The sequence below is a fragment of the Orbicella franksi genome, chromosome 15 (assembly GCF_964199315.1).
Source record: "Orbicella franksi chromosome 15, jaOrbFran1.1, whole genome shotgun sequence".
In the NCBI taxonomy this organism is placed as follows: domain Eukaryota; kingdom Metazoa; phylum Cnidaria; class Anthozoa; order Scleractinia; family Merulinidae; genus Orbicella; species Orbicella franksi.
This window is the reverse complement of record NC_138159.1, coordinates 377308-390200: the sequence shown is the minus strand read 5'-3', so window position 1 is coordinate 390200 and position 12893 is coordinate 377308. Positions and strand designations below refer to the sequence as shown.

Genomic DNA, 12893 nt, shown 5'->3' with positions numbered 1-12893 from the left:
AAGCAGAAGCAGAAGCAGAAGCAGAAGCAGAAGCAGAAACAGAAGCAGAAGCAGAAGCAGAAGTAGAAGTAGATGCAGGACAGGAGCAGATACAGATGCAGGGGCAGAAGCAGGAGCAAGAGGAGACAAGGAAGCAGATGTAGATGCCAAAGCAGAAGCAGAACCATCCAGAAGCAGATGCAGATGTAGAGGCAGTGGCAGAAGAAGATGCAGATGCAGATACAGATGCAAAGGCAAAAGCAGAAGCAGATTAACAGTTGCAGACGAAGATGAAGATGTATAAGCAGAGGCAGAGGTAGATGTAAATGTAGACACAGATACAAATACAGTAAGCTTCTATTGTAAGGAAAGAAGGAACTTTTAACTAGACATCTCTACTGTAACTGTAAGTACCGTCACAAGTAAGAATAAACATGTATAACACTTACAACAGACTGGAGAGACAAAAGAATGCTAAATCCAAAACACACGCAAAATCTCAAATAAAGCAGTGACAAAACAATATCACATCTAACACAATGAACTTTAAAGGCACATAGAGTAACAACACAAGCATGTGAACCAAATACTGCTGGCAAGCTTTCTGTGCACAGACTGTGTAAAACCCTGCTAATAATTTACATTGTTACCAGACAAATCAGTAACATACCAGGTGATGATGCCGTATATAATGCTCTGTACAATAAACATTCCAAGAACGTAGGCAAAGCTGAAGTCATCATCAGGAGCAGGGGATCTGCCAACTCGGCTCCAGGTCAATCCAACCTCTAGGCTCTCAAATTTAGCAATGATACGAGTGGCAATTCCAAGGCAAGTATTTGGTAAAAGACAGGAAGCAGCTTTCTCACCCCTGTAGCAATTAGTAAAGACTCTGTAAATATTGATATGTAAATCAAGGCAACCCATAAAGAAAAGTTAGAACTTGCAAAACTGTCGGAGACAACAGGACAAACATCTTATCATTTGCTTTCACCTTTTAGTTTAGTTGACTTAATTTCCACTTGTCCTCTTTTGTACACATAAATGCCTGAAATGCATTGTTTAGGCCTGTGTTGTAGCAAAATTACCCTCTTAATAAACACTGCAATTGGAAAAGCTTTCAGCAATTTTCTCAGTCCCAAGTACATATATATAAAAGATTATTTCTACATCTCACTACATGGGAAGCTAGTCCTTCACGTGGTTATCCCAGCAGTTAATTCAAAGTTTCTGGATTTGGCTTCTTTTTAAAACATCTCTAAGCACTGTTACAATGTAACAGAAGTGGTTTATTGGTTGTGCTGTTAAAGGTCAGGCTTGCACATGTTTGGCTTGGCATGACACCCAGTTGTGAGTGGGAAGTAGTCCACACACCTTGACAAAGCCTCATAGGCCTCCTGTTGGGCAAAGGTCTGGTAAGGAACCAAAGAACAGTACCAAGCCACCGCACCAAACAGCATACCCACAACTGGTCTTGAGAAGAAAACACTGCAAATAACAATTAGAGGGCAAGTTAACCACCAGCAACTTGAAAAGCATTCAATGAGCTGGCAAGAAAATGCACTCTATGTGGAGCCTGGCTGGCTTGCCACAATGGAAGACTTAATATGTGTACAGTGTTGCACTTGTGCCTCAACATGGTGGCAGAAAAACACATGGAGAAGCATATCTCAAGACTTCTCTAGCTTCTTGCTCTGAAGGGTTATTTTTAGGGTCCAGAAGAGTTTTGAATAAGTCCACATGATTGTCGCGGTATGCTTAGATCTACATATAGTTATCAGAATACCACGATTTTCAATTTTGTTATTTACAAGAAGATCTCGTCATGACCCTTCATTTCCAAAACATTTCACAAATCAGTTGACTGATTTTAGACCCATTTCTGAAAAAAACAATTGATGTGCACTTTAGATTTCCTGTCATAAATGGTCAAGAGTCTGTTAACATCAATAAACTTGCATTTGCTTGCTAAACCCACTTTCTGAAGTCTTCAATGCAGTCTTAATCTTTTTTGTTTGGCCTCACCTGTGCATAGAAATTTCTTAAATTTAACGATTCATTAATTCTTACCTTACAGCAAAGCAGAACATAATACTTGCTATAATATAGAGCACAAGAAATACAAAGAGAAGAGAGCCATCAGAGAACTCAAAGATCTTCATCACCTGTTAATAATGAGATGATAATATATTTATTAGCAAAGGAACTTCATTCCATTTGTGGTACAATTTTCAGGTGGAATTAGCAAGTAACCTGATCCAATTTTTGGTACATTTTTGAGTCACCTGCCAGTTTTTGACTTTAAATTAGCTAAACAACTTGTCCAGTACAGTAGGAATAACGAATAAAAATTCCATCACTTTGTACTTGTACTGTTTTGCTATAAACAGTTGTGCTGTCTACACTTGACAATTTTATATCAAGATTAAAAATTCCAGAGGTGTAGCAGCTCTCATAAGCTTGTAATTCTCTTCATTGTTACATGACCCAAAAATTCACATGACTGATGGTTTAAGAGTAAGTTCATCTCAAGAATAACGTTGGCTTGCAGTGTTTCTCTGAGAATCAAATTCATGCTCTCTAAACGATTTGATTTCAAATAAAACTTGAAGTGTTTTACAACGATTTGGACCAACAATTTTATTTGTTATCTGCCACTTAATACCCCACCAGTGCAAAGGCACTGAAGGGATGAGACAATTTTTTGTTAATTTCTGTGTCAGTTACCTTTAGTAGAATAGTGGCTATACTAATGGTAACAAGCAGGAACAGTAGATTTTTGGTGAACCATGCACACCAGTGAATCCAGTTAGCCAGTCCCATCATCTTCATTGATTCTTTCAAACGATTCTGTTTTTCGTTGACCAACTCCTATTAAATTGAAATACTGGCTTGAGTACAATTAAGATCTATTACAAATGCATTTTTAAGCTTCAATCCCAGACAAAAGTGTTGGGACACCAAGCAAGTTCTCCCTTCCTCCCACTTACAATGTTGATAATCACAGGTGATTTTGTGCCCTTTTTGTTGAAAAAAGGCAACAATTTCCAACATTGATTGGGGGGAATAAGGGACACATGATCCAGCTAAAGTGTCCCAACTACTTTTGTATGGGATTGTAGTCACAGAAGTAGCAGTGACACAGGCATAATGAAAAGCTAAGAAGGACAAGCATGCATGCATCAAGATTCTCTTAGAATACGAACCACTACAAAAGGCAACCACTGCAGTTACAAAATATGCAGACCATGTTATTTGTCACCAAAATTTCAAGTCCAGTAACTTTTATGCCAGCAAGGCTTAAAATTCCTTTACTTCCAAAATTGCAATTTTTAACCCCATCCTGACGATAATTAACTATGATTTCATAGTTTCCTTTCACAACCTTGGGTCCATCCCAATGTCTCTTGCTCTTCCTTCACAACTATTTTCTTTACTAGTCAGCCTCAGTTAGTCCTCATAGAAAATAATACTTATTCTATGGATCAATAATGATAGAGCGTTTTTTGATTGAGTGTTGTGAAACCAATTAGACTACTCAGCCAATCTCAAACTGTGGTAAAACCAAAACCAACGTAATTGCCTGATTACTTTCGACACTCACCTGAAAGTTGCTCTAACAATAATATATAATTATTACAAGTACCTGTAGTTATCTCTGTAGGCCATAATTTGGCTCACAACAAAATTTCCACTTGCAGGCTAGGTAGCACGATTTTGTAAGTTTGATTATCTACCTTTTCTTGGTCTCTAATTCAGTAATATAATCATTATAGTTGACATTTGTTTCACTTTTCTAATACATGTAGTATGTACTTGGAAATACAAGCCCAGTGCAGCTTCATTAATGTCAGTAAAAACTATATGCATTTATAGCAACTGACCTTGATAACCATTACAGCTGAGTACATGAAGGCTAGTGTCATTAAAAGAGGAAGCAATCCCTCTACTGTCTGTATGAAGAAATTCTGAGTGAACTTTGGATAAGGAAATTGCTACAAAGAGAACCAAAAAAAATATATTAAATCAATGGCAAAATGGTATTCACTCAGGGATCTACATGAAGATAAAGTCTTAAGTGAGATAGGGAGGTGTACCTGCAATTTTAATGGTATTGGCTGAGTCAGGTTATTAGACTGTTCTACAATGATGGCCATGTCAACTGCATACTGCAACAGCACAAAGCGTGACTTATAGCCCTCACAACAACGGCTAGAGAAAACAATAGAAAATCAGCAGTTTTATTAAGTATGTACAGCTACTGACAGTATTACAGTACAGCTGTAGGTTTAAGCTTAATGCTGAGACATTGCACAGCAAACCTTTGACCCAAAAGTTTACCCTGAAAAGCAAGCCTACATAGTTGTACAGGTGTTGTGTAACAATTGCAATTAGATACTGACCACAAGCCCCATATCTAAGGCAGATATCATGAGTGCAATCGCCAGGCCAAGCACCTGGTAATTGGTTGGTGTAATGGCAGAATTGCTCGAGGCTGACATGTTCAGGTATATGGGGTGACCATAAGATTATTTTAATGTATATAAAATCTAAGCTGTATCCCTAGGTTCTTTAATTGGGTATGCAACTCAAGTCCCTCTGGGATACAGAAACTAATTGGCCTTAGGGAAAGCTAAAGGGGCACTCCCATGTTACAGGGGGATACTTAATGGAATTAAAGGTACTGTACCAGAATCAATCTACTGGTGTTACAAACTAATTGCATATTGCTTTGCATTTCATATCTATGACCTCTCCTCATCCTTCCTGGGCCCTACAGCCTGAAAGTCTGGGTATGTGTTTTCAGTCCGCCAGCGCTTCAGATCACCAGCCAGTGTGTGTGACAGCCGCAGGCTGTACTTGATCTGTTTAGGAAGTTTTGTTGCACCTTTATCAATGTCAAATTCCAAAGCTACAAATAAAACAGTACAAGAAAGTGTTTTAACAACTATATATTCCCTACCATGACCACCATCAATCAATTTTTGCTCTTTCAACAATAAGAAACATTTCATTATTTAGGCTGAAAGAATACATTATTAGTGGTATCACCATATTCCTTAAACCCTCCTTAAATAATAATAATAATAACATTATTATCAGTATCAGTATCAGTATCAATATCAGTATCATTATCATTATCATCATTATACTACAGACTAGTTATGCAACACATTTGAGTGGTATGCTGTGGAATACTCCACATGTCACTTGAGTTTTCTTGGCATACACATCAGCCTTTATAACTATTTTGTACTACGCGACAGAAATTAGAGTGGCCAACACATTTGCATGGTGCATGATGGGAAGGCAGGATTTAATACTGTCCAAATTGGAATATCAACCACTTTCCTGCATTCTGATTGGCTGTCAGTATTTTCTGTGGCATTGGTACAAAGTGTAATATATACCTAAATGTATGTCATGTACTAGTGTCTTTACGACAGCTTATGCATTATGGTATACACATTAGTTCCAAGTTTGTAGGTCTATAATATTGTAGCCTACAAGCAGCCTCTTCACAAGGAAAGAAAGGAGGCACAGGCCCCCTCACAGGCTAATATAATAATTAACTGATCTCACATCAGCTCGTGCACATGGACCAATTTCTCAAGCACTTTTCACAAATTTGACCTCAGCACAAAATTGAACTGGCAATAGAACAATCTGATTGGTTGATAAGGTAAGGTACGGTAAATTTATTTTGAGTCATAAACATGGGGAGTGGTTGCCCAATCTCCCAAGCCAGGGGCTCATGACAAAAATGCACAACTATTTACCATAATGTTACTACTTACAATTACTATATTTGCTAAGATAGTTTCAGAATTAAAATGATGTTAGTTATTGGCCCCTTAGTCCTGTAATAAAAGCAAATTAATTATAATAATTGTTAGTGGTTATGTACCTGCATAGTACTCATCATGTTGTGAGGCTTCCTTTGCCATTTCATCAGCAGATGACCAATTTTCTTTATGGAAAAGACTACTTGAAATCACTTTCAAACCAGTCATTGCTGCTACCCTCATCATGACCTTTGTCACTAAAAGGTATTCATGAAAATAAATTAAACATGTCTGAGAATGTTCATGAATTGCTAATAATCACTAATAAGAACATGTTCACCAGATAGAAACCCCTGAAGGATTGAACTTAATTATTATATAAACACCAATGAAATACCAGGTGATGTTTTGCACGAAATCATGATATCTTCTCATGTGAAAATAACATGATTGTTATCTTCACATGTAGAAAGATCACCTTTCACAACAAAAGATAAATTGTTTGGTATCTCATTGGTGTTTATATTTATATAAAGAGAACATTACATGTCCACTTAGAGATACAAAAAATCTCTTCTCATGTATTTTTCAACACTGACACACTCATTCCTCTGCATGGCCACATAATATCCTCTGTTTCTCACAAATTTGATCAATATCATATAAAGGTTTTCCTCATATATATGTCGTCGGCACAAATTATGCCAACATTTTCTGATTTCTCTTGATGTTTCAATAAGTTTTAGAAATGCCTTACTGGATTAAATTCAGTTCTCAAGAACACTTAAAGAAGAAAAAAAACTGTTAATCAACTATAAAACCTCAATTATTTTTCCATGCACTGAGGAGTGCACAAGCACAACTGCAAGTTTCAAAAAACAATTCAGTCCACACAATATTGCTTAAAAGCATAAAGTTTAATACTGTTTTGAGAGACAATTGGAAATCAAAAGAAATCTACTAATGAAACAATGCGATTATTCTCTCTCGATTTCTATGAGGTGATAGGGCCAGGGGGGTTCTCTCCTATATGGGTTGTATAGGTATGTGCAGCCGCAAATGGTATGGTTTTGTAGCTGTTTTGGTCAGAAATAGGGTATCAATTTTGGCCATTGTGGTCTCAAATAGGGTATGGTTTTTGCACTCTTGAGTCTTAAATTGAGCATGTTTTTTAGATGTAACTACTTTTTCATCATTATAAATATGACCATCAACAAAAGTCCTCAACAATGCCTTTAGCATTTGTCTCTATATCATAAAGCATGTCTGAAATGGGGTATCGATTTAAGGTCATTCCCCAGTATTGCATTGCGCATCCTTACTGCACACAATTTATGGCGTCATTAGCGTGCGTTCGTGCATGCGCACATTGAAAACATGGCAGATTTACCTTGATTATGAGTTCTGTCAGTTGAAAAATGGCTATAGCTCACTAACGAGCTCGGGCACCCCAAAATTTTTTCCAGTCACTTCAATCAACCAATCATTAGCTTTGCATGAGAAAAGATTGATCTGATTTCTATTGTTGAAAATTGAATAAATAAGGAAAATAGCAGCTGCACTGTAGTCTTTTCTATTTTGCAGTTTGATAGCCGTGACAAGCAATTTAGTTCCATTATTTTAACAAGGATTCAGCTGTCTGTCAAAATCAAATTTAAAACATTTATTTGTGTCCGACACAAGTATTGACTGTAGTTTGAGACGTGTTTTCATGAGTCTGGGCTCACATGCACAAAGTTTACAATAACTTGGAATGTGTTCTTGTAATAAGCATTAAATAATGCTAAAATGGGACATTTTCAATGCCTCACTGCTCCTTAAAGAGCATGGGCACCCCCTTTTTTATTTCATAATTAAAGTTCTCATATGATAAACATTCATTGGACAAAGTTTGAACAAAAATCTATGTGCAGTTTATTTCCGGGGAATTACCTTAAGGGTCAGGGGCCTGTTTCTCGAAAGTCCTGGAAACTTCTCAGGCCTGTAAAGCCATTTTTAATTTATCTGTATGTAAAAACTGAGAGGTGTCTATGCCTGAAACTTCTTGTATGAAGGGAACCTCTGTTGATATTGTGAATATATGAATAAAGCAGCTCTGTAATCATGATAAGGCTTGAGATTTTGCTACAGCTTTCTGGTTGCGAAAACTTTTCGGGACCTTCAAGAAACAGACCACAGGTCTTAGATAAGGTATCAAATGTTTAGTTAATTAAGGTCATGATCATACTGGTTCCAGATTTTGGTCTCAAATAGGGTAAGAGTTTTGGGAAGCTGGCTGCACACCCCCCACCCAATTTTTCTGGGACAACCCCCAGGGACACAGAGATTTTCTGAGCACAAAGTTTTTCTGTCAATCATCGATCACTACTAGCTCATACCTGAAGGTGACGGTGGGTAATAAGCAACATGTGTATTGTTTTCAACACTTTTTAATGCAGCGATGGTAAGTGCAGTCATGTTCACACTGCTGGCATTTTGAGAACTACCAGGCTGTTGATATATCTTTTTCAAGTCATCTTCTGAAACTAAACTATCCAAAACAGCCCTTGGCAGATCTTTGGATGACAATGGTAATGAGTCAAAAGTGCCTGCAATAAATAACAATGCCAATGAAACCTTTGCAATGTGTAAAACTGGCATACTACATTACACTGCAGCATATTATTGACCTGAAGGAACAAAGAAATGAATTTCAACCCCGGAACAGTGTTAATAGGACTAAGAAGGTTTCTGTTTAATCTACCTTATTTTCAACAAAAGCCCCCTCCCTCCCTCCCTCCCTCCCCCCCCCCCCCCACTAGCACTTCTGAACACAATATGCACTGTCAACCAGCTCCAATAAACAGAAGAAAAACACTTATTCTATGGTAACTGTTACCTAAGTTTCTGAGAACATTTAAAGGTAGAATTTAAAAGCATTTATTGTGTAATAAAGTCATACATACTGAAGCAGAAGTCTTCTGTCTTTATGAACAGTCTACAAATTTCAAACAAAAATTAGATTAAGTGTAATCTAATTTTTCATGAAGCAGAAATCATTATATTTGCGTAAATGTTTTTATTACAACTTTTATAATCCAAAGAGCAATATCGTTTCCTTCAGTTTTGCTAGTTTAATAGTAAAGAACTATTTCACTTGCGTCGTCTTAGGCAGCAATAGAATGTATTTGAACACCTGGCAGCTAGAGCACCTTTATCTCACTAACATATCACTGTTTGCTGATCTTCTCGACGTGTTGACACACATTGACACAAATTTCTTCGTGAGTTGATCTTTTTCGAAGGTGAACTCACGCGTGAAATATTGTTTTACATACGTGCAGGAAATATTGATATATCGGTCTGTTGTTTACTCACTTAATGCTGTAAGAACATGAAACCCCGATGACAGACCGCTAGCACGATATCACAGCTTGTAATTGCCGGCACAAGTTTTAAATTTAGAAACAGTTATGTGACGATAAGTGTGGACTGGCATGAAAAAAAGGGGACTACGTATTTGAGTTGTTCTTTGTCGTCGTCGGAAGCAAGTGCTTGTAAGCCTGCAGCATGAACTTGTAAAATTTAAAATTTCTGCTTGAACATGATCTATTTTTTTGTTTGCCTTAATATTCGACAGAATTTGCATGTGTAGCGTTTTCTTTGTCACAACTTGTAAAACATTTCTCCATCTAGCCTTCAAATTTTTAAAATAAGACTTCTTCAGCTGTTTTCCTCCGTAAATCTGTCACAGAGTAAACATTACTTTCGAAATATGAATATTACGTAACTAACGCTACTTACTTTGGCAGAATTAAAACTCCAATGAGAACTACTGGTAATATTATTTCAAATACAGTTCCAGCGGGCCGGCGGAACTTAAAGAAAAATATAGAAATAAATATTAGTCGCTTCGACGACGAGACTATTCAAGGCGACATAAGGCTTAAGTTTTGCTGTGTCATTTCATCTCCTTGTTTGTTTGCAACTTTCACTCCAACAACAAGAGCTCTACTAACCTGAAGAATAAAGTTCTTCCACACCAGCAAGCGAAATTGTCTAAAGCGATTAGCCATGGTAGAAAAGGGAAAGAAAATTGTCCTAAATCTATTCCATCTTTTCCCAAGTACGTTAGAAACGAAAGTGGACCGGACTGTCGCTCAAGTGCATGCCTCTTATTAATGCATATAATTAGGCACGGTTTAAATTTAGCATTCAAAATGGCGACCGAGAAATTGCAGCTGGTCCTTCAAGCAAAGCCGGCGCGTCTCGGCGCGACTACATTCACACGTCACAGTTTTCTACGTAATTTTTTTGATGTTTCGTATAAATCCCTTCCCATATAGCCTTAATTACTAGTCTTCGAATTGCCTTTAGCGCAGATTTTGCATCGCAACTGCAATTCCGTGCATTTAATTTACAGGTTGCCCCCGCGAATTTAATTTATAAGTAAGCTTTTTTCAGCTGCCGTCCTCGTTTATTATGGCAACCAATCAGGCAAAGTATTATTTGTATAGGTTGCTACGTGAACAGCAACGACGTAATAATTATCTAACAACTGAGCAAAGATTAGAGACAGTTGAATACAGTTTTGTACAAAACACTTGTTTTAGCCATTGAATTATCAATCAGCAAAGTAAAGGTGTAAATTTGGCTGTGTTTTCTGGAAAATGTATTTATTTTTAAAAACATTTTATTCATTCACTGTTTATCTACTATCTGAAGTTTTTAAAATATGTGGTTAGTTTACAATAATATATAATAAAAAATTAGAATTTGGTGGTGTAAATTTCGATGTTTCTCTTGTATAGCTTTACTGATTTAGAAGTATTAAATTCAATAAAAGCATTAAATCTTAGAGAGTCCATTAATCGGCACTGCTTTGTTTTACATGTTTTTAACATCGCCTTGTTCGTGAATGTCATACAAAAGCAACAATAATGCACCACAAGAAAATGTAAATTATTCCAAGCGAGATTTCTATTCAGCAACTAGCTAGCGAGCAAACGTGCTATGTCGCACGCTAATTGATAATCTTCGCTTCGTTAGCTCAAAGTCAGAGTTCGACGCTTTGTGTCTCAAAAGATAGTAAATGAATGCTCGATCAAACTTCTGCACCATTTAAATCCTGACTTCAATATTATTTAAATTGTGACAGAAGGCCGCTTTCAGTCGAGCAGTTTTCAAGCCACAAAAATGCTTCTCGGTTTTGAAACGGTCCTTTTTCTTCATCGTCAATTTTTTTTTTCTGAGTAATGACAGTCACATCAAACCCAGAAATAATCTTTGCGAAGTGAAAAACCTGTACTTTGCGAAATGAAAATCTGGCTGTAGAAAACATTTGCAACGTAATCAGCTTTTTTGCATTGTTTACTTGAGAGGAATAAGATAAATTGTTCCGCTAACTCCGTTTCTCTTGACAACATTGAGACCCCCGCCAAAAGTATGAAATTTTCCACTGGGCTATTTCAGAAAACTTCCCAAAATATATGCAGAATTTATGCTGAATATTTTCCTTAAAACCGAAAATATAAGGACAGGAAACCAAGGAATGACTTTTCGTTTCGTTTCGGAAGAAAGAACTGAATGTTATGCATCATATGATGATCACATGATAAGTGAGGTCAATGATTTTAGTCAAGCTCCTTTGTAAAAAGTTCATCAAAGGAAACTAATTATCAAAATTTATACAATGCTGTTGAATCTCAGCACTTCTAAACCAAGTCATGTGATCATTTGTAATGCATATTTCATGCTTATTTTCAATGATGACATGGCAGTGGCGTGATATTATCCCATGCACGGTGCTTACGTAGCAAGTCATATGATTCTTATATTTTAAGTTTCTGACGAACTCAAATCATAGAGCATATCAGATCATATCAGGGCTTAGTAACCTTAATATTAATCTTTATTTGCTGCTGTGTGGGGTGAAATTGTTGTTAAAGAGAGCTAAAGAGATTCTCTCTCAAACGTGTCTCACATTGAGCAGAAACCCTCAACAAACCTTCTGGAGCGGGTTTTTCAAAGCCTGATTGAGCTAACCCAGAGTTAGAGAAAATTTTGCTTTTAGTTTAGTAACTTTTCGGTGGAGTTTTCTGCTTATATCGTTTGCCCTCTAGTTTTGAGTTTAAATAATCTCAAACTAAGCAAAGTACAAGCAGTGAAAAACAATTTTTTACGAGAAAGAATAATACTTAAGTTAACTTTTAATTTTGGGTTAGCGTAAACCGGCTTCCGAACAACCTTTCAATCCCCAGATCCCCAGATTGTGCTCGCCACCTTCCCTGCATGTTCGCGCGTCCCTACAAACTGAGAGCCTGGAACAGGCAAGGGGAGCTTGCACTTGATGCTGTATCTCAGCATTTGTATGACAGCACATTTGATCTTTGACTTCAAAGATCTTTAAGGATCCTGAATACTTATTTTCTCAACCTTCACGACTTAGATCTTAGCAGATGATCATCATACAGTTCGTTGAATCAGAACCAAAGAGGTTTCTGATTCATCGAATATTTTCTTTACGTTTCCCCTACATATCAAGAACTTACAAGCTTAAGCTAAGTATCTTAGGCCCCACTGAGAGCTGTGCTTGTTTCCTTTTTAGGGAATTCAAATCTTTGGTCAGCCGGAGAGAAAAAGAAAAACTCTGAATATCGTGAAAATATATGATAAATCATAGAAATCTATGTTTTGCTAGGCATAATACTCCCTGGCTTTCAAATAAAGAAGAAATTTAATAAACATTACCGCGGCAAGCTAAATAATGTCTTTTTTTCACGTTGGATTGACCTCCTTTTCTCGAGGGACTTTTTTTTTCTCTTTCCCAATTTTCGCTTTTTTTCCCTAAGTAATGACAGTCGCTTCAAGCCAAGAAAAAAACTGATCCTCAAGTTTCTTTGTTAGATTGTATTAAGCTGTAGCCTTGAATTTTGTTAGCCGTAGGAATACATTTGCTACGTAATCAGTTTTTTTGTATTGTATACTTGAGAGGATTAGAAATAATATTGGGCTCTCTCTGTTTTTCTTAACGCTGACTCTTAACAATACTGGGAGGCCCCGAAAAGTATCAAATTCTCCACACTGAGCTATTTTTGAAAACTCCGCACAGTGCCATCTCTTTTCCTTAAAACCGCCGAAAATCCAAGG

General features: G+C 36.9%; 1 protein-coding gene across 1 annotated transcript in view; it reads right to left on the bottom strand.

Moving 5' to 3' along the window:
* LOC145470857 (phospholipid-transporting ATPase ABCA3-like) overlaps window positions 1-10172 on the bottom strand; it is a 35835-nt gene extending 25663 nt beyond the window's left edge. The window contains exons 1-12 of the mRNA XM_081454734.1: window positions 9764-10172; window positions 9549-9622; window positions 8711-8742; window positions 8144-8353; window positions 5888-6022; window positions 4732-4891; window positions 4077-4191; window positions 3864-3974; window positions 2707-2850; window positions 2050-2144; window positions 1354-1467; window positions 650-850 (exon numbers count right to left, since the gene is read on the bottom strand). Coding sequence (XP_081310860.1) covers window positions 650-850; window positions 1354-1467; window positions 2050-2144; window positions 2707-2850; window positions 3864-3974; window positions 4077-4191; window positions 4732-4891; window positions 5888-6022; window positions 8144-8353; window positions 8711-8742; window positions 9549-9622; window positions 9764-9820 — 1448 coding nt within the window. The 5' untranslated portion in view covers window positions 9821-10172. The remainder of the gene's footprint in view (window positions 1-649; window positions 851-1353; window positions 1468-2049; window positions 2145-2706; window positions 2851-3863; window positions 3975-4076; window positions 4192-4731; window positions 4892-5887; window positions 6023-8143; window positions 8354-8710; window positions 8743-9548; window positions 9623-9763) is intronic.
* Between the last annotated feature and the right edge of the window lie 2721 nt (window positions 10173-12893).